Source organism: Grampus griseus, assembly GCF_964374135.1.
Source record: "Grampus griseus genome assembly, chromosome: 5".
NCBI classification, from domain to species: domain Eukaryota; kingdom Metazoa; phylum Chordata; class Mammalia; order Artiodactyla; family Delphinidae; genus Grampus; species Grampus griseus.
In genome coordinates, this window is record NC_138998.1 from 61,044,114 (window position 1) to 61,065,670 (window position 21,557).

General features: G+C 50.5%; 3 protein-coding genes across 5 annotated transcripts; 1 reads left to right on the forward strand and 2 right to left on the reverse strand.

Annotated features, from left to right (window-relative positions):
• Nucleotides 1-240: 240 nt before the first annotated feature.
• On the reverse strand, nucleotides 241-5,537 carry ALG3 (ALG3 alpha-1,3- mannosyltransferase). Of its 3 annotated transcripts, none has more exons than XM_082655654.1 (9): nucleotides 5,336-5,537; nucleotides 3,397-3,496; nucleotides 3,152-3,299; nucleotides 2,882-3,042; nucleotides 2,270-2,390; nucleotides 1,642-1,847; nucleotides 1,424-1,501; nucleotides 687-830; nucleotides 244-543 (listed from the first exon to the last, which is right to left on the reverse strand). In XM_082655654.1, exons 1-9 carry the CDS (start codon nucleotides 5,529-5,531, stop codon nucleotides 381-383), a joined length of 1,317 nt encoding a protein of 438 aa, XP_082511780.1. In that variant the 5' UTR covers nucleotides 5,532-5,537; the 3' UTR covers nucleotides 244-380. The 3 variants fall into 3 exon arrangements, with proteins under 3 accessions (XP_082511781.1, XP_082511780.1, XP_082511782.1); XM_082655656.1 differs by having other exon boundaries at nucleotides 246-543; nucleotides 5,373-5,537; XM_082655655.1 differs by lacking the exon at nucleotides 1,424-1,501 and having other exon boundaries at nucleotides 241-543; nucleotides 687-829; nucleotides 1,803-1,847.
• Nucleotides 5,538-6,318: 781 nt separating this feature from the next.
• Nucleotides 6,319-12,606, forward strand: EEF1AKMT4 (EEF1A lysine methyltransferase 4). The gene is made up of 3 exons (XM_082654575.1): nucleotides 6,319-6,537; nucleotides 10,492-10,775; nucleotides 11,299-12,606. Exons 1-3 carry the CDS (start codon nucleotides 6,342-6,344, stop codon nucleotides 11,584-11,586), a joined length of 768 nt encoding a protein of 255 aa, XP_082510701.1. The 5' UTR covers nucleotides 6,319-6,341; the 3' UTR covers nucleotides 11,587-12,606.
• Nucleotides 12,607-13,222: 616 nt separating this feature from the next.
• Nucleotides 13,223-14,347, reverse strand: CAMK2N2 (calcium/calmodulin dependent protein kinase II inhibitor 2; the record flags this gene model as incomplete). The annotated part of the gene is made up of 2 exons (XM_082655121.1): nucleotides 13,223-13,293; nucleotides 14,179-14,347. 2 exons carry the CDS (start codon nucleotides 14,345-14,347, stop codon nucleotides 13,223-13,225), a joined length of 240 nt encoding a protein of 79 aa, XP_082511247.1.
• Nucleotides 14,348-21,557: the final 7,210 nt, after the last annotated feature.

Consider the following 21,557-nt stretch of genomic DNA (forward strand, 5'->3'; position numbering starts at 1 on the left):
CTCTTGGTGCTGGGAAGGGGTGGGCTGGTGACAGTCCGCCCCTACTGCTTCTCATTCCCTTCACAAAATCCTCTTGCCCCACAAAAAGTGCCTGCCTGTGCTCTCTCCTGCTCCTTCCGCCCCATGCCCCTTCCCCTCTGAGCTCTGTGCAGTGCAGTAGAAGGGGAGAGAGCCACAGTCCCTAAATCCTACGCAATAAAGTGCCTCTTAGGACTGTCTGAATGAGTTCTTTATCTGCTGCGTGCCTGTCCGTCACAGCTTGGTCCAGGTACCTCCATGTAGGCTGCACAGAAGTGGACTTCAGAAAGTTTATTGGGAAGGGCACACAGTCCATCCCCATCCAGGGTCCTGAGAATAGACTGGAGGGGAAGAGATGGATCTCAGTGGGCTTTCTTGCTGTGCTGGATGATCTTGGGGAAAGGCTGGGGGCCCAGCCAGAGCTGCAGCAGGATGACAGCATGGCACATGTGCAGGGCACCAGAGCTGCAGGACGTGGATGGGTATGTGTTCCAGGAGAGCTCAATGAGCCCCAGCACCAGCAACCTGGAGATGAGAAATAAGCTCCAGGTCCGTCCAGGTTCTAGGCCTACAGCACTTCAGCTCACCCCCTGCCCCTCCATGGTCACAGTCTTGGGATGAGGAGCTCCCTACCCCTTCCCACGCCCCCAGGTTGTCCCAGCTGGTACCTGAGCAGGTGTGTGAGCCAGCGTGCAGGCGTGGCCCACAGGAGGTAGGGCAGTGTGTGGAAATACCAGACGTAGAACTGGTAGTGAAGGGAGCGGCTGAAGCAGATGCCAATGAAGTTGGAGGTGAAGAGGGCAGAAACAATCTGTATACAGTGGTCAAGGCCAAGGGCAGGAGCAGAAGGGGTAGGGAGGTTTCAAAGCAGAGGGACAAAAGTTTTGGGGTCAGATAGCCCCTTGGCTCTGCTGTTCCTAGATGCATACCTTTGGGCAAGTTTCTTAACCTCTCTGGACCTATTCCTCAGTCTGACGTGGAGGCAGTAATATCTAGAGCCCTAACGCCTAACGAGTCATCACTTACTAGCTATGTGACCTTGGCAAATTACTTAACTTCTTAAAGCCCTAATTTTCCCATCTTTAAAATCTGTAAAGTGAGGATAAAACAGAGTCTCTTGTGAGCTTTAAATGTTAGAATGTATGTAAACCTCTTAGGGCAGCACCAGGCAGAGAGTGAGCACTCATAATGGTAACTCAATAATATTTAGAATAAAGAATAAAAAATGCTTAAATATGTAAAGTGCTCAGCACAGTATTGGTAAGAGCTCTATGAATGGGCCCTGTAGCTATTACTGCTATCTCCTTTTCCCTCTCCCAGGTCACCAGCCATGCAGGGCTAGTTGACAAGGACCCCAACTTCAGCTGGAGAGGGCAAGACTTACCTTCCCATGATTTAAAGGATATGGTTGGGTGTGAGGGGCTGGAGTGGAAACTTCCTTTTGGAGGGATCCTTCAGCAGTGACAGGATACTTTCCCCTGTCCTGGGGAGAAGCCACTGAGACATTTATCAAGCCCCCAATGTGGGCCAAGCGGAGCTCAACATCTCCCCATGCAGCCCCTAAGGCCTAGGCCTTTCACTCCTTCCCCCATGTCTGCTCATGAAATTGCTCCCCTTTCTCACCTGTGCCACCTGCAGAGGGCAAAGAGCAAGAGCAGGGTGAGGTGGGCAGTCAAAAGTGCCAGGTGGAAGGCACGATGCAGGAAGAGGGCCTCGGGGAGGAAGCGCCAGTTCACTGTCCAGCGGAAGAGAAACTGGCGGCCAAGGTCAAAGGAGCGGGATACATAGCCGACGGGGTTCTCCAGCAGGAAGGGTAGCCCCAGCACCACCTGAGGATGGGTGTGATGTCAACAGAGCTGCCCAGGCTCACCCTCAGCCTCATGCTAATCACTGAGAGGAGGGGGAACAGGGTATAGGTCTCAGAGGATCCCTAACTCCCACTAGGAATAGCAAGAAAGCCAGCCCACCCACCCAGACAAGAGCCTTGGGCCAAAGAAGCAGGTAATAACAGTGCTTTAAGTTTGGATTCACCAAGTCATAAATGCGCAGAGTTAGAAAGGCTCAGAGACCATGTAGTTCAACACCCTTGTTTGACAGCTAAAGAAACCAAAGCCTAGAGGTGGTGGCTGCCCAGATCAGAATCAACTCCAAAACTCTGTCTCTTGTCTTTGAGGAAGTCTCAAGGATGAAAGGAGGCCAGACAGAGTGGCCTCCACTTCATTAGAAAGGGGAAAGGGTAAGGAGGGAATACCTGAAGGACAGCACAGATGCCCAGCTTGGGGAGGGCCCCACGGAGGCCAAATTGCCTGAGGAGAAGGAATAGTAACCCAGGGGCGAAGAGCAGCACATTCATCTTCACAGAGACTGCCAGGCTGCAGTGGATAGGGGAGAGGAGAGTGGAGATCAGCTCCAGGGCCATGCACCCCACCCAAAGATGTACAGCCCACCATCACCACAGCAACTCCTCCCCTCCCCTGCCAGCAAGCTCCAGGCAGAGGGTGAGCACTCATACTCATAACTGCTGGAGGGAGGATAAGGAAGCCTGGGAAGAGGCTGGGAGTAGGGTGCTCATACCTTGTCTCTACACTCAGACTAAGTGAGCAAATATATATTGAGTATTTAGAAAGTGCAATGACCAACGCCAACAGCAGATGCTGTCTAGAGGAAACAGAGGATGGGAAGAGGGTGTGTGTGTAGGGGGCCTGGGGGTGAAGACTTTCTACACATCCTGGACTCACCTAGTATGGCCCTAACTGACCTACACTGTCTGGCCACTCCCTTACTTCCTCTGCTGCAGAAAATTGGGGAGAAAGTGATGGAATACAGAAAATGAAAGAGGGGGCCAGAAGGGAGGGGTGTTGACCTGAAACAGCAGCAGCCCCAGCTCCAGCGCTGGGCCAGCAGGAGGTTGATACTGAGGAAGAGCAGCACCATGGCCACTGGATCGTTGAACAGCCGCAGCACAAAGATGGAGTGGACACGGTAAGAGGCACAGCACATGAAGAAAAAGACGAAGGGAGGTACCTGAGAGGTGGGCACAGTGGGGAAAAAGGTCAGCTCACCAACCCTGAACCATCCCCACTCCCCAGCCCTCCCAGTTTGGGGCCCCCTGTTCCTGGTAGTGAGGACTCACCTTGCAGGTCTGGTGGTAAATCAAGAAGACAAGCAGCAAAGTGGCCAGGTAGAGCACAGCGAAGATGTGCTGGGCCATGCGGATGTCAGTGCCCCGGCCAGTGGCATAGTATAGCCCCATAAAGATGTACACAAAGCCGGCTGGGTACCTGGAAGAGGAGAAAGAACGTGAGTCTGGGTCAAGCTATCCGGCCTGGCATCCAGTCAGCCCCTCCCATCCTCACTGAACAGCCGATCCCCACTCACACAAGAGGTCCAGTGTCACCCCGCAGTTGAGTATAGTCATAGGTGCCATTGATGACGCCCTCCACCTCAGCCATGTAGGCTTTCCAATCAATCTCTGTATCTGGAAAACGACAGGATGGTGTGGTTACTTCCAGGTTCAGAATTTCTCTGCCTCAGCCCATCAAAGCACAGAGTTCCAGCTCATCCTTGGGACTTCTAACATAACCCCTTCTCTAAAGGCCTATCTGACATTCTCTGGGTGAACCCAGGTATCTCAAACTCAAACATGTCTGTAATGGAATTCATAACCTTCCACTCCAAATCTGCTCCCCTTCCTGGGTTCCATGAATGGTACCATTAACCTCTCAGCTGCTCAAGTCACAAACCTGGGAAACACCTTTGATACTTCCTTCTCTTTCATTTCCAACTCCCAGTCACCAAGTCCTGCCTATTCTTTTTTTTTTTTTTTTTTTTTTTTTCAGTACGCGGGCCTCTCACTGTTGTGGCCTCTCCCGTTGCGGAGCACAGGCTCCGGACGCGCAGGCTCAGTGGCCATGGCTCACGGGCCTAGCCTCTCTGCAGCATGTGGGATCTTCCCGGACTGGGGCATGAACCCGTGTCCCCTGCATCGGCAGGTGGACTCTCAACCACTGTGCCATCAGGGAAGCCCCCTGCCTATTCTTTATCCTAAATATCTCTACTATCTCATCCTTCTCTGCTATCATGCACTCAAATTTGGGCCTAACATAATCTCTAGCCACAATGGTGCAAGAACTCCCTAACGAGGCTCCCAGCTTCCACTTTCACCCCACTACAATATATTTTCCACCCTGCAACCGGAGAGCTCATCCTATAATAGAAATCATATCACATTTCTCTGCTTAAAACTCTTCAATGATTCCCCAAGGCTCTTAAGATAAAGACCAAATTCTATTCTTCCCATTTTTAGAAGATGAAATTATGAATTAATAAGGTTAAGTGACTAGCTCAAGAACACTGAGCTAGGAAGGGTAGAGTTGAGATTGGAACACATGGAGCTCTAAATTCTTAAACACCATGCTAACTATCTCCTTAACACAGCGTACAGATTCCTTCATGATCTTGTCTTGACTTCTGCAATCTCATCTCTTAGTACTACCCTCACTTGATTTCTGTGTTCCAGCTCTGAAAAAATTCTTTCAGTTCCTCAAAGGAAACAGACTTTCTCTTTTGACAGGAGCTCTTTGATACAGGATTCTCTCTGCCTAGAGTACTCTTCCCCCCCGCCACACACCCCTTTTGTCTCTTTCCTCAAGGAACTAGCTCTTATCTTTCGAGGAGCACTCTCTCGGAAGCCTTCTCTGACTCCTCAAGTCTGCATTAAATGCCCTCCTATGTCCTTTAAAGCACCCTGTCTACTACCATCATGATGAATATGATGTGTTGTAATTTTCTGTTATCTTTGTCCAGGCCCACACACGTAAGTAGGAAATGTGTCTATCTTTTTCACCACTGTACCCTTGGTACCTAGCATAGTGTAAGCCATATAATAAGCACTCAATAAATATGTATTGAAATATGTCTTTAGCAAGTAAGCCTTAAGTCCAGTGTTTTCAGCCTGGAGAGGAGTCACCAATAATGCCAAACAGACTCAAACCGTCAGAAAATGCCATCACTGAGAAGAGACTTCCAGACCTCAGAATTGAACAGATGAGAAGACTGAGACCCAGCAAGGGAAGTGACGTGTCCAAAGCCACAGAGACAAACAGCAGCAGCAGCCATTAACTTGGACCCAGGTTTTCTGGGAGGGATTAAGATCGGGTTTGGCTCTCCGCGGAGCAGGATTTGGGTAAAAGATACGAGTCTGCAACTGATGACTGAGTGGATCAGGGGTCTAAGTCTGAGCTCCGAATGTGGGTCCCAGTTTTGGTCGGGGGTTCGGTCCCCCTTCCCACCCTCCTCTCCCCCTCGGCGCACTCACATGCCACCCTGTGAATGACCCAGAAGGTGATGCCCACCTCCGCCAGGCAGAGGCAGGCGGCCACCCTCAGCGTGTAGCGCGGTTCCAGCAGCAGTAGGCGCCGCTCTTGCCAGGCGCGCCGCAGCCACTGCCCGCACAGTCCCACCGCCCGAGCTGCGGGACCTGCCCGGCCGCGTTTCCTCAGGCCTGCCGCCATCTTGAAGGTGCGCCGCACTTGCGGGCCCGCTACCCCGGAAGCCCGACCCTTTGGTACTTAGGTTCCGCTTCCCGCGCCGCGTGCCCCAACGGACCGAGGGCTGACTGGAGTTGCCGGAGTCCTTATTTACTCCACTAAAATCTACTTCTTCCACATGTCTCCCCTGATGGACTGCGTGCTCCATACGAGCAGGAATAGTCTTACTCCTCAGTACACACTTAGCCCTGGGCACACAAGAGCTAATGTGGATCGAACGTTTGTCCAGAAAAGTAACATTCCTGCCCACGCCATGTCTCCCCCCCCCTCCTCCGCACCTCCCCCGCCTAGCATAACACTTCGCCTATGTTGGTAATATCTGCGTTCATGCCAGTCTTTCCTGGAGAGCAAGAACTCTGTCCGCGCTACTCCCGCCACCCCCCAGAGCCTTTCGGGTGCTCAAAACTAGGAAGAAATGAATGTTTCATTAATTTTCAGACTTCTTAATGGAAGGAGCCAAACTGAAGATATGAGAGGGGCAATGACGAGCCGGAGTGAGTCTGACACCATGAGTGTGGCTCTCAGAAGTTAGTGAGCAGCGCATCCAGAGGATTCAGGGTCTGGACGATATTATTTTCCCACCCGGAGGATTCTTCCAAGAGCGCTTAGCAGAGGACGGAAGTTCCACGTGTTTATGTTGAGCAACTGCTGGTGCTGGGCGGAGACACAAGGGTCCCGCCTCCTATATGCAGCCATTCCAATTGGCTACATAAGGGGCCAAGCCCCGCCCAGACGTGGGGGGCCAGTTGTCTTCAAGGCCCGGCAGCCGCAATCATGGCCTGTCCTGGGGCCTGGGCGCCGCTGCCGGAGTTACCAGAGAAGAACTGTGGGTACCGCGAGGTCCAGTACTGGGACCAGCGCTACCGGAACGCTGCCGACTCTGCTCCCTACGAGTGGTTCGGGGACTTCTCTTCCTTCCGTGACCTCCTAGAGCCGGAGCTGAGGCCGGAGGACCGTATCCTCGTGCTAGGTGGGTAGTCCCGGGGCTGCCCAGCCCAGGTGGAGCTGGTTGGACTGGCCCCGCCCCTCGCTCCTGCCTGCCCCTCTCAGAGGACTCCCCAGTCAGAAGTCAGGATCCAGTACCTTTAGAATCTCGGCAGTATTTAGGCAGGGCAAACAGGAGCCAAGAGATTCTTAGTCCGGGGACCCTCCAGGAGAAAGACAGTCTCTCTGAGTCTGAGTGTGGTAGGTGACCCATGACCCCTTTCCGGACCCTGGGGAGGCAGCCTCGAGCACTGGAGAGTTCACAGTAACTAGTTCAAGTCCCAGCGCTAGTTGACTGTAGGACTTAGGACAAATCATGAGCCTGTTCTGAGCCCCGGATTCACTTCTAGAAATGGGACTGCGAAATCAAGTCGGATAAGGCACGTGCAGGCACCTTGAGCGCAATGCCTAGCGCTTTTCTGTGTGCGCCACTGGGCACCATGAGCCATTGTCGCCTAGAGAGTTATCTCTTGACTCTCCAAGCTCTAACTGAAACTTGGTCCTATGTCGTCGTCGTCCCCACCCCCCCACCCCACCCCCATCCCACCGTGTGCAGTGAGGATGAGGACAGCTCCCTCTGAGGGGAGATTGCAGCCGAGATTGGTGTGACTCCCCAAAAGGAATAAGTACTGGGGTTTCAGGTGGGGCTCTGAGAGGTCCACCTGCCCCCCTTGGGGTTCTCCTTCCACTGCCAGCCTTGGGGGCTCCAGTGAAGTTTGATTAAACAACGGATTTCCTTCCAATTATAGTTTTTATTTTGCTATTTTTAAAACCATGTATTAAGTGAAATATTTCACATATATGAGACATTTATAATACAGTATATATGTAAGGTATAAATAATAACTTGAATGTGTGTGTATACCCTACTCGGTTTGAGAAATACAGCATTCCTAGGACTAGAAAGTGCTTAAGAACTTGAACCCTGGAGGCAGCTAATTATGTAGGGATCTCAGCACATGTCATCTTAGCTGTGGAATCATGGGCAAAATACTTAAATTTCTGTGCCTCCATTTTCTCAGCCTTAAAAAAAAAAAAGTAAGAGTACATACTTATTTATCAGGTTTTTAAGATGATTGAGTGAGTATGAAAGATAACTAGAAAAAAGCCTGACAAAATAAAAAGCCTTGTATATCCAAGGTTTTCTGTGTGGTCCCCCAAACCTCTTCCCCCCAGAGGTAAAACCTCTCTTGAGTTTTGTGGCTTTAAACAATTGCATTTATTTATAGATTTACCATAGATCTATGTTTTTCAAGCTTTAGTGTAATAACCTGGAAAACTGGACCCCACTCTGAGTATATAATTCCAGGGATGGTCTAAGGCGGGTCCCGGGGTCTGTATTTTCAACAAGCCCACAGACTGATTCTCATGCTGGTAATTGGCAGAGTAACACTGCCTTAAGTTCTGCCCGATTGGGAGATATCCTTTTCTGGATAGAGGCGGGAAAAGTCTAAAAATCAAAAAGAAAAACTTTCCAGACAGGATTCCCAAGATCTAAGAACAGGACCCACAGCTTGGGGGCTACCCTATGTTACATTCCACCTAAACAAACAAATTGAACACCTGGTAGGTGCTAGGGAATGTGGCGAGCCCTTTCTAACTTATTTAATCCTCATGGCAACCCCTAGAGGTTAGTGATAAATATAATGAGAACTACTTTAGGTTAGGGTTCAGTAAACTTTTTCTGAAAAATGGCCAAATAGTAAATATTTTAGGTCTTTCAGGCTATACAGTTGGTGTCACAACTAGAAAATGGCGATGGTTTTTATAATAGAATCTTCAGTATGGAGCTACTGGGAAAATAAACTGAGATAATCCTTATAAAGTACTCAGCATGGGACCTAGTGTTCAAAAACTGTTAGCTATCATTATTATTATCAAAAATGGGAGTCAGAGAGGCACTTTCTCCAGGACTGCTCGGAGAAAGAGTACCTTGCCTGAAGACTTGTGTGTCTGGTCCCTATGGCTAGATTCCTCATTACAGATGAGTTCATGTGGCCGTCCCAGTTTTGCTGTCATTATACTTCTCTGATTCTCTCTTCTTGCTTGACTCCATGCTCTGTAGAATCTTCTGATTATAATTTGGCTTCAATTTGCATTTCCTATAGAGACACAAGGGACTGACCAGAGGATTGACTGTCCAGACCCCATGATGGGTATTTTTTCCTATTATAAATAAGCGAATTGATATTCTGGTTTACACTTCAGTCTCTTGGTGTTGGGATAGCATCCACATAGCTCTGGGCTCCCATATGATGGGTTCTTGGATCTGGCTCAGTTCTCCAGAGCTCTGCTTCCCTAAGGCCCCACCCAGGGAAGCGGTGGCGGTTCCAAGCCTCATCTTAGTTGTTAGCCCCAAGTCACTGCTTTGTAGGCATAACTGGTCCTGTGGTCAAGTTTTATTTTCCATTCATCTTTAATAAAGTTGTTTTGGGAGATACCATTCCTGTACCAAAGGAAACGAAGGAAGGAAATTTGTGTTTGTCCACAGTTAGGCAGAGCTCTGCAGGCATATGAGGTCAGGTGTTGGGTGATGAAGGCATTGTGGTCAGAGAACCCAGTGGGATTTCAGGCTGAACTGGGTTAGAGTCTCCTATTCAGCCACCCTCACCTCCCGTCCCAGAACCTGTTGTGGTTCCAGTGTTGGGACGCACACATTGGGTTTTCCCAGGTAAGATTGTACTCTTCCTGAGCCCCAGAGCCTGAGGAGGAACACAAGAAGGGGCAGCCGGGGACCAGCCAGCAGTCTCTGGCACCTGTCCAGGTGCCAAGCTCTGCCTGCTGGATTAGGGCTATCCCAACAGCTGATTCTGTGATCCTCTTAGGGAGGCAAATGGGGATTAAAGGCAATCTAATTCCAAGAGCTGGGGATCCCCATGTGAGGCCACCAAGAACTGTCATCCAGGCCTGTTCTTGGGCTGATACTGACCACAAGAGGGCCTGGAAGAGGCCAACAGATCTTTGAAGGAAGCCATGCCCACTGGGCAGTAGGTCCACATCCACTCCTCTAACCTCCACCCTCCACCACTTTGGGACTGCTTTCTGGGCACTTCCCACCAGAGTGTTATGATTCTTCAAGACTCTGACTGGTTGTCAGTTCCCCCGATCCTGTTGGCCCACCCGTCTAAGGTGGGGACAGGGACTGTCCTATGTGCTCCTGCAGCCTGTCCCTGTTGAAACTCTCATTGCATTATGTGGCAGTTTTCTGCACATCTGTTCCTCTCACCAGAGCATCAGCTCCTTGAGGGCAGAAGCTCTTTATTCATCAGCAGAACCCAATATGTGGCGCTCAGTCATACATGAAGAAATTACAAGGAATCATCTCCACTGTGTGTCCCCACTTAGTTTCCCCTTCACTTGTTAATTCTGCCTTGGAAAGCAAAGTAAGATAAAAACCCCTAACATGAAGTCTTCCCAGGGCTGATATCATCAGAGGATCTCTGAGAGGTTAGGAATTAGGATACTACTAGCATTATCCTATTAATAATATTATGATGCCAATATTATCCCCATTCTGAGTCTGAGGAAACTGAGGCTGAGTTGAATGACCTGCCATGACTGTATGACTAGAGATATCAGAACCCAAATCTTTGAACTCCTAAGTTCAAAGCTCCTACTCTTCAGCTGTTTAGTTTTTAAATTTAGAACATCACATCCTACATGTAGGCTAGGTATTGTTATCTTCATTTTTGTGACTAGGAAATCCAAGTTCCTAGTATGTAAACGACTTGCTTTAGTCCACACAGCCAGGAATGATAGAGCCAGGATATGTGCCCCGATCTGTATGACTCTAAGGCTCATGCTCTTGTACCGTGCTGCTTCTCCCTCGGTACGGGAGGGTTTGAGCTGAGAGAAAACAGGCCAAGAGTGGATGGATAATTGGGGAGGTGAGAACCAAAGCTAACCTAGACCTTTTGTCATCCACCCCTTCTCACCCCAGGCTGTGGAAACAGTGCTCTGAGCTACGAACTATTCCTTGGGGGCTTCCCTGATGTGACCAGTGTGGACTACTCATCAGTAGTGGTGGCTGCCATGCGGGCTCGATATGCCCACGTGCCCGAGCTGCGCTGGGAGACCATGGACGTGCGGGCACTGGGCTTCCCCAGTGGCTCCTTTGACGTGGTGCTCGAGAAGGGCACGCTGGATGCCCTGTTGACTGGAGAACAGGATCCCTGGAATGTGTCCTCTGAAGGTATCCACACTGTGGACCAGGTGCTGAGTGAGGTGAGGGAGCACCAAGGGAAAGATGGCTGATCAAGAGGTGGGGATGAGGGGTTAAGATTCTAGGAGACTAGAAGAACTCAGAAGCCAGAAGGAGGCATGGTTTGGAACAAGTAGTGGGTCCCTTCGGGACTATGGTTACCTGAAGGAAGCGGGTGTTAAGCTGGATCGAGATTGTAGGGGGCTGGAGTGGCCAGGCTCACAGAGGCTGAGGATTGAATACTGTGTTGCCATAGAGATGAGGTAGCGGCCAGGTTCCAGGTAGGGAAGGTAAGCAGCTGACAGGAAGGCAGTGCCACCTGCACCTGACATCACTCCTATGCTCCTACCTGTTTAAAATATAGCCCTACCCCCACGGAACAACCAGGGGCAGAGAGGAAGCCTCACTCTTTTGCCATGGAAAGCCCTGAGCTACTGGATGGAGGGTAGTACCTGAGATTTCACTGGGAGGGCATCTGGGGCCATACTGACCTTTGAGAACCTGGAGATGGGCTTCTCACCAATGGCTTCTCTATCTGCCTTTCAGGTGAGCCGAGTACTGGTCCCTGGGGGCCAGTTCATCTCAATGACCCCTGCTGCCCCCCACTTTCGGACAAGACACTACGCCCAAGCTCGTTACGGCTGGTCCTTGAGGCATGCAACCTATGGCAATGGTTTCCACTTCCATTTCTACCTTATGCAGAAGGGCAAAGAGCTCAGTGTGGCCCAGCTGGCCCTTGGGGCCCAGATCCTCTCACCTCCTAGACCTCCCACCCCACCCTGCTTCCTCCAGGACTCAGATCATGAGGACTTCCTCAGTGCCATTCAGCTGTGAGGCCAGAAGCATGGTTCTCCTGCCTTTCTGCCCCAGGCTCAAGTATTCGGAATTCCTGACTCAGGGCTTAAGGTCAGGTCCAAAGTGCCCACATCCCAGGGGCCTCATGCCTAACTAAGACAGAGCTGATGGGAGCAACCCCACATGAAAAAAATACAGGCTAGGTCAAACTAGATCCCAAATCTCAGGTTTCTGACTTCCTTCTTAGGCTCCTCGGATCTCTCCTGGATTCCCCAACTTCCTCCCCCACCATACTGAACCATCAGTGATTCATCCCCAGGGGCAAATCTCAGCACAACCCCTGTGCATGCCAGCCAGACTTGGAGACTTGTATCCCTGGGGCCTGTTACTGACCCCCATTCAACCTGGATTTATTCATAGGAGGCTGCAGACTTTGAATCTAGATTGCTTCTGACCCCAGCTCCAGCCCCAACTCCGGTGACCTATCCTGCTCAGGTTGTATTATTTACCCAAGGAGGCCACGCTGTAATGATGTTCCCAGGCCAGGCTGACCTGCCTGTGTTTACTTGGCAACGCTTCTCTGTCAGTTACATGCACCTGAGATTCCCAAGTATCTGCTCCCCTCCCCAAAAAGAATTGGAGCCATTTTGGGCTGGCTCCTATAGCAAACCAAAGCAGCAGCTACACACACACGCACACACAGGGGGGTCTGTGTTTATTCACACACTCCTGTTACAGTGAGGATGGAGGAACATTTACAAAGGACATCCCTGGGGTTGAGAATATCTCCAGGGCTAGGGCTACAGGTGTCATCCAAAGATGCAATGCAGCCCGCATTTGGATTCCCAGGGGCAGGACGCAGGGGTCCAAGGTAAAATCAGACCTGGGCCCTTGGAAGGTGATACCTTGAGGGGAGGGGTCTGCCAGAGAGCCGCCTGGGGTCAGCCATGGGCAGACTGGTCATATGGTTGGTTACCATGTTAGGGGCTTGTCCCATCCCAGCCTCAACACCCATCCTATCTGCCAGGCGCAGAAGAGCGTGGCCGAGACCGTGGGGGGGGGGGGGGAGGGCATGAACCACGAGGGGAATCAGTAAACAAAGAGTCGGATATAAAAATACAAATGTGCTGAGGAAGTCCCTTAGAAAGAGGCTGAGGCTGGGGTCACGCCAGACAGGGGTGGAGGGTGAGGAGCGCCTGGAGGGCTGGACTCAGGTGGGTGGGAAGCTCATGCAAATGTGCAGCCAAACATCCCTGGCCGCGTGCGAGGTCCGACACCGGCAGGCAGCCGGTCTGCGGACCAGACCTGCCTGAGAGGGGCGGGGCAGGGGAGCCGTGCGGGAGGGGACGGGCCGGGGCTGAGGGCCGCGGGTCTCTGTCCGTTCCGGTGTGCGGGGTGGGGCTGCGGCCCGAGGTTCTAAAGTGCATGAGCGCGCCGGCGGGCTCCGGGCCGGTCCGCGCCGCCGCTACCGCCGCCGCCGCCGTGGTGCTGAAGCGGACAGCTCCGGAGTGCCTGGCGGCGGCGGCAGCGACTATGACCCGAAAGCGGCGCGGCCCTGCAGCCCCCGCCCGCGAGCGCCTGGGCCGGGGCGGGGGGGGCCGGCAGCCGCATCGCCGGCCCGCGGTCCTGGCCGCCGCGGGGCTGGGCCCGGAGCCCGCCGCCTGAGCCGGCGCGTCTACACTCCGGACGGCGGCTTCTCCCCCATCCCTTTCAGCACGTCGTCTATCCGGTCATCCTCGATCACCACTGCGCAGGGAGAAAGCGCGTCAGCCGCGCGGTCTCGGGGGGCGGCGGCGAGAATGGGGCCCTGGTCCCCGCGCCCCGCTCAGCTACTGCCCGTGGCCCAGAGACGCCCCTCGGACCTCCGTGCTACAGTGACCTCCCCGTCCGAACTCTCCTGCCGACTCAACCCACTGCTGACCCCAGCTCCCACAGACCCACTCCTCTCCTTGTGGAGGAACGCCCCTCTTCCAAAGACTCCAGCCGTTCAACCTTCCGGTCCAAACCCTCCCGCCGCCTGAGCTCTCCTCCATCCGAGCTGATCGGAAAGCTTTTGCTCATGGGATCCCCCTCTTCCACCCTCACTTCAACAGAATTCCCTCCTCAAACCTAATCTCCATCTATTCCAGCCCTCTACCCAACCTAACCTTCTTGCGGCTAGAACCCCTCTTCCGATCCTGGCACTAACAGAGCCCCTTCCCCATGCAAACAACCAGGACAAGCGAACCCCCGGCCCCCTGCCCATTCTCCAGTCAGACATCCCTCCCCACCCGAAGGTTCTTCCGTAGCATACACCGACTCAGCGTTTGCTCCCGAAGAAGCGGCCCGTCGCCCCATGTTCCCACTTCAGGCAACCCCAAATGCCCCGGCCGGCCCCTCCCCTTCGCCCGGGTGCCAAGACTCTACTTCCAGAGGTGGCGAGCACCGAATCTGGGGCACTGCTTTCCCAGGAGAGGGGAAGAGGGGGACACAACACTGCAGCAGGGACCCCCCCTCCAACCCTGGCCGGCGAGCGGCTGGCTGCGCTGGTCTGCGGCAAGAGCTGCTGGCGCTTGGCGGGGAACTGCAGCCGGAGGGCGCCCGGCGGAGGGTTTCTGGGTCAAGCGACGACTCCGGGCCCCGGCCGCGTACCTCTCTTGGCTCGGCCGATCTGGCCCAGCTTGGGGGGTCGCTTGGCTTGGTTGCCCGCGAAGAAGGAGTTGGTGTCCTGCAGGCGGCAGCTGAAGGAGAGGTCAGAGCCCTCGGGGTCGGCGCCGAAGCGGCCCATCTTGTCCTCACTGTAGGGCAGGATCTCGGACATGGCGGGTGCGGGGTGGGCGCGGGACTGCGGCGGGGCGCGGGCGGCGGGCTAGCTGCCGGACCGGCCCTAGCTCAGCAGGGGAGCCGGCGGAAAGATGAAGTCATACAGCATCCGGGGCTGCGGAGCCAAGCGGGGCCTCCTCCCCCGCGCCTCCGCCTCCCGGGCCGCTGGGCAGGCGGCGGCGGCGGCGGCGGCGGCGGCGGGGACCGGGCGGAGGCGGTGCGCGGGGAGGCGGGGGTGGCGGCGGCGGCGAGAGCGGAATGACGATGAGCGCCCGACTGCCGCAGAGCGCGGCGGGCGGGGCGCAGTGGAGGTGGGGAGGACACCGGCCAGGGCAGGGAGGGAGGCCGGCCGCGGGGGTGGGGTGGTGTGCGGACAGGAGCGGGCCCAAGCTCTCTGCGGAGGCAAAGGAGCGAAAATGGGAGGGTCCTGCCATTGGCGGGACTGGCTGCTGGGCGAATGGTACCGGCCAACGGGTGCAGGAGGCGGACACCGGAAGCGCTGCGAGGAGGGGGGGGTCGGATACGGCGGAGATGTGCTGGAACCCGCAGGACGCGGGAATAGCTCAGGCCAATAGGTGGTGCCCCCGCCGTTGGTGCGCTCTTGTACAGGGTTGCTCTTCGGGGCTGGCGCGGTCTTGTACAGGGTTGCTCTTCGGGTATTAAACTGTTCATCTGGAGCCTGTGTTTCTCTGACTGTCCTCTGTTTCTGTCTGTGCCTATTTATATGTCAGTCTATCTCCATGTGTCTGTGTCGCTGTCTCAGTGCCCCATATCTCTTTGTGTCATGGTCTCTGTCTACGTCTATCTCTTAAGTGTCTCTGCTCTTCTGTATCTGTCTCCATTCTTGGCCTCTGTGTGCCGTAGTGACACATGGGGGCCTCAGGGTCTGGGAGAACCGCAGGGCGCGACGGGCGCTTTGAGCCCGAGTTTCGGCGCCAGCAACAGGGCTGGGGGTCTCGGTCTCTTCTTGAAGGATTCTCGGTAACTGGGCCGACGCGCGCTCACCAGGGCAGCCCTCCACCCCCAGCGCTGTTGCAGCCGCCGAAACTCAGGCTCAAAGCGCCCGCCGCGCCCTGTGGTTCTCCCAGCCCCCGAGGCCCGCGCTGCGCTTGCAGTGTAGGAGGAATGAATGAAGGCGTCGCGGGGGGCGCCCTGGCTGCAGGTGACACGGGGAAGCCCGGAGCGCCTGAGGACGCGTCGCGCGCGCGAGTTTGTGTCCAGAGGTAGAGGGGCAGGGATAGAGGACGCCTCCGCCCTGGGTGCGGTGCATCGCGTAACAGCTCTCGCCTCAAGAACTGTAACGCACTCTCTTCTCTCCCCCCCTCCCCCTCTGGCCGTCAGCGGCTTCGTCACCTGCTCGCTAGCGCGCTGGGGCTCTGGCGCAATCTCTGGCCTTGGGGGAGGGGGGCGTCTCACATTCGGTGACAGTGACGACAGCGCTAATAAGGGTAATTATCATCCGGACGTTCAGTCCATACTCGAGGCGGAGAGTTCTCCACTGTCCCTGAAGCGCTTTTCCTCCCGCCCTCTAAATCACTTAGCTCCTGGCGCTGGGTCTCCTTCCTCCAGCAACTCCTCACCACGTGTTAGTCCTGGGGACACAAAGGCGAATGCCATGGTGGCTGCCCTCAGGACGAGGTTGGGAAGTGCCAGAGTTGCCTCTGAACAGGCCTCACTCAAGACCATAATCCTATCCCTATCAAACCCTCCTCTGCTGTGTCCTAGTCTCTGGGATGAGGGCTGAAGCTGGAGGTGGAGGCCCATCTGGAGTGAGAGGAGCCTCCAGACCTGGAAGGACAGGAGAAGCTGGAGCTCAGGGTCACTAGGAGAGAGTCCAGAAAATTCCACCCCCGCAGGAGGTTGTCCAGCAATGGGTTCCAATCCAGCCTCTGCCGCTTTCTGTGTGGCCTTGAACTGATGGCCCCACAATTAGTTTTAAAAAATTAGTTCATTTGTATCTGTAACCTTTTAGGGAAATTTGGAAAATCACACAGAACCTTTCATATATATCCTTCCCATCTTTTTCTCATGCATTTGCGTAATATGCATACCTCTCTGAGCCTGCATGTTCTAGTGTGAAGCCTAGAGATGATAGAACCTACATAATGATGGTTTTGTAGATGAACTTGTCATGAGGTGGTGGTTTGTCTCAGGAGGTAATGAGCTGCCCCTACCAAAAATGCTAAAGGGGCCATCCAGGTTCTTGCCAAGAATAGGATGAGAGCACTGGGTGAGGAACTGAAACATTTCTCGTTTCTCCCCTCAGAATGAGGGAGACTGGAGGAACAACAATTTAACTTGGAGATCCTTCTTAAATAATCTTAGTCCTGTAAGGTACATGCTGGATTGTGATTAAACCAAAAGACATAAGTGCATAATTGTAAAGATATAGTAATATATGTTTCAGCTATGTTGTGAAAATTTGGAGGGAGTTTTTTTTTTATAAATTTACTTATTTTTATTTATTTATTATTTTTGGTTGCCTTGGGTCTTCATTGCTGTGTGCAGGCTTTCTCTAGTTGCGGCAAGCAGGGGCTACTCTTCGTTGCGGTGAGCGGGTTTCTCATTGCGGAGCACAGGCTCTCGAGCGCGGGCTTCAGTAGATGCGGCGCGTGGGCTCAGTAGTTGTGGCTCGTGGGCTCTAGAGCACAGGCTCAGTAGTTGTGGAACACGGGCTTAGTTGCTCCACAGCATGTGGGATCTTCCCGGAGCAGGGCTCGAACCCGTGTCCCCTGCATTGGCAGGCATATTCTTAACCACTGCACCACCAGGGAAGCCCTGGAGGGAGTTCTTTAAATTATGCTCCTTTACTTAAATTTTGATGTTCTGCATCCCTGACCATGAGATGAAAATTCATTTTCACAGCTAAAATGAAGTAAAGTTTGCTTGGATTTTTGTGAAAATGCATTGAATTTCTTTTAAAAGCCCCTCAAAACCTAGTGAGATTAATCCATACATTCTCAGAAGAATAATATGCCTTTTGACAATTGAGTATTAATGACACTTTTATTCAAGTGGGAACTGTAGGCCTGTGTAGTGGGTTGAACAGGGTCCCCCCCTAAAATTCATGTCTACCTGGAACCTCAGAATAGACCTTATTTGGAAATAGGGTCTTTGCAGATGTTAATTAGCCAAATTAAGCTAAGGTCATACTGGATTAGGGTGGGCCCTATATTCAATCACTGGTGTCCTTGTAAGAAGAGGACAAGTGAACAAGACATATACACACATGAGAAGCCCTCGTGAAGAAGCAGAGATAGAAGTGATGTGGCTGCGAGCCAAGGAACACGTAGTGCTGCTGGGAGCCACAAGAAGATGGAAGAGGCAAGGAAGGATTCTTCCCTAGGGCCTTCTGAGAGAGCATGGCCCTGCCTAGATTTTGGACTTCTCACTTCTGGAACTGTAAGAGAATAAGTTTCTGGGGTTTTTTTGTTTTTTGTTTTGGCTGCACCACACGGCATTAGTTCCCCAACCAGGGATCCAACCCACGGCCCCTGCAGTGGAAGTCCATCACCCTAACCACTGGACCGCCAGGGAATTCATTTTAAGTTTCTGTTTTAAGCCATCCAGTTCATGGTACTTTGTTACAGCAGTCCTAGGAAACAAATACAATCAGTTACAAATATTTGGGGGTCATCTTTTCACATCTCTCATGATCATGTTTCTCCTTTCTTAAGCTCTCCCCGGACGCGTTGCTCCCACCCTGTCCACTCAAGGGAAGCCTACACCATGAGGGTATTTCTGGGACTCTTCTATTTAGCAGAAGCTGATAAATCACAAAAAAGAATGAAGCACATCTGTGTGGACGGACATAGTAAGATCTCCAAGGCCTGCCAAAATCTCACCAAAGAACAAGTGTAGAGTATGATTTCATATGTGTGTATACATACGTATGCACACTTACACACACACACACACCAGTGTATTTAGGTATGTAAATGAATATAAAAGAAAGAGCAGGAAGGATACATACCCAACTGCTAATAATGTTTATCTCTGAGGACGGTACTGGGATCCTGGCAGAATGAAGTTCATCTTTTATTCTATATACCTCTGGAGTATATTACATTTGCAATAAAAAGGTTTTAGTGATTTTTTTTAAAAAAAGGTTTAAAACCGATGATATAGTCCATTTATCAAACATCACACTCTGACCCTAGACAAATCAGTTGACTTAGAAAGGAGATTAGTAGTTAACAGTATGGAGTTTAGATTCAAATCAAGGATCTGCCTTCTCGCTGATGTGTGACTTTTAGGTATGTCATTAAGCTTCCCTGTGTTGTAGGTTCCTCATCTGGACAGTGATATTGGTAGACTCTATTTCATTGGGTCATTGTGAGGATTAAATAAGTTAACATACATAAAGTGCTTAGGTAAATGCTAGACAATAGAATTGTTAGCTATTATACAGAAAAGCATAAAGAAGAAGTTAACAGTAACCTCATCATTAGATACATTCAGATTCACATTTTGTTGCATGTCCTTCCAATCTCTTTTTTTAACCTATGCTTTGTTACGTTTTTGCTTCAATAAAATGAGATTTTGTAATTCTTTTTCTCCTCCACTTAACTCTATATGGAGAACATTTCCCGATAGTATTAACTCTTCTTTTCTATCATTTGTAAATGTTGCATTGTATCCCATTGTATGGATGTTTGAGTTATTTAACAAGTCCTCTACTCTCAGACATTGAATCCCCTCCCATTTTTTTTTGTTATTATAGACAGTGCTGAGATGAACATTTGTTGTAGGAGAAAAATGGCCCAAATATTTAATAGCTCTTCCAATCAAGAAGTAGAACCTGGACAGACCAATCACAAGCACTGAAATTGAAACTGTGATTAAAAATCTTACAACAAACAAAAGCCCAGGACCAGATGGCTTCACAGGCGAATTCTATCAAACATTTAGAAAAGAGCTATCACCTATCCTTCTCAAACTCTTCCAAAATATAGCAGAGGGAGGAACACTCCCAAACTCATTCTACGAGGCCACTATCACCCTGATGCCAAAACCAGACAAGGATGTCACAAAGAAAGAAAACTACAGGCCAATATACTAGCAAACAGAATCCAACAGCACATTAAACGGATCATACACCATGATCAAGTGGGGTTTATTCCAGGAATGCAAGGATTCTTCAATATACGCAAATCAATCAACATGATACACCATATTAACAAATTGAAGGAGAAAAACCATATGATCATCTCAATAGATGCAGAGAAAGCTTTCGACAAAATTCAACACCAATTTATGATAAAAACCCTGCAGAAAGTAGGCATAGAGGGAACTTTCCTCAACAAAATAAAGGGCATATATGACAAACCCACAGCCAACATCATCCTCAATGGTGAAAAACTAAAAGCATTTCCACTAAGATCAGGAACAAGACAAGGTTTCCCACTCTCGCCACTCTTATTCAACATAGTTTTGGAAGTTTTAGCCACAGCAATCAGAGAAGAAAAGGAAATAAAAGGAATACAAATCGGAAAAGAAGAAGTAAAGCTGTCACTATTTGCAGATGACATGATGCTATACATAGAGAATCCTAAAGATGCTACCAGAAAACTACTAGAGCTAATCAATGAATTTGGTAAAGTAGCAGGATACAAAATTAATGCACAGAAATCTCTGGCATTCCTATACACTAAGGATGAAAAATCTGAAAGAGAAATTAAGGAAACAGTCCCATTTACCATTGCAACAAAAAGAATAAAATATCTAGGAATAAACCTACCTAAGGAGACAAAAGACCTATATGCAGAAAATTATAAGACACCGATGAAAGAAATTAAAGATGATACAAATAGATGGAGAGATATACCATGTTCTTGGATTGGAAGAATCAACATTGTGAAAATGACTCTACTACCCAAAGCAATCTACAGATTCAATGCAATCCCTATCAAACTACCACTGGCATTTTTCACAGAACTAGAACAAAAAATTTCACAATTTGTATGGAAACACAAAAGACCCCGAATAGCCAAAGCAATCTTGAGAACGAAAAACGGAGCTGGAGGAATCAGGCTTCCTGACTTCAGACTATACTACAAAGCTACAGTAATCAAGACAGTATGGTACTGGCACAAAAACAGAAATATAGATGAATGGAACAGGATAGAAAGCCCAGAGATAAACCCATGCACATATGCTCACCTTATCTTTGATAAAGGAGGCAGGAATGTACAGTGGAGAAAGGACAGCCTCTTCAATAAGTGGTGCTGGGAAAACTGGACAGCTACATGTAAAAGTATGAGATTAGATCACTCCCTAACACCATACACAAAAATAAGCTCAAAATGGATTAAAGACCTAAATGTAAGGCCAGAAACTATCAAACTCTTAGAGGAAAACATAGGCAGGACACTCTATGACATAAATCACAGCAAGGTCCTTTTTGACCCACCTCCCAGAGAAATGGAAATAAAAACAAAAATAAACAAATGGGACCTAATGAAACTTAAAAGCTTTTGCGCAGCAAAGGAAACCATAAACAAGACCAAAAAACAACCCTCAGAATGGGAGAAAATATTTGCAAATGAAGCAGCTGACAAAGGATTAATCTCCAAAATTTATAAGCAGCTCATGCAGCTTAATAACAAAAAAACAAACAACCCAATCCAAAAATGGGCAGAAGACCTAAATAGACATTTCTCCAAAGAAGATATACAGACTGCCAACAAACACATGAAAGAATGCTCAACATCACTAATCATTAGAGAAATGCAAATCAAAACTACAATGAGATATCATCTCACACCAGTCAGAATGGCCATCATCAAAAAATCTAGAAACAATAAATGCTGGAGAGGGTGTGGAGAAAAGGGAACCCTCTTACACTGTTGGTGGGAATGTAAATTGATACAGGCACTGTGGAGAACAGTATGGAGGTTCCTTAAAAAGCTAAAAATAGAACTACCATATGACCCAGCAATCCCACTACTGGGCATATACCCTGAGAAAACCATAATTCAAAAAGAGTCATGTACCAAAATGTTCATTGCAGCTCTATTTACAATAGCCCGGAGATGGAAACAACCTAAGTGTCCATCATCGGATGAATGGATAAAGAAGATGTGGCACATATATACAATGGAATATTACTCAGCCATAAAAAGAAACGAAATTGAGCTATTTGTAATGAGGTGGATAGACCTAGAGTCTGTCATACAGAGTGAAGTAAGTCAGAAAGAGAGAGACAA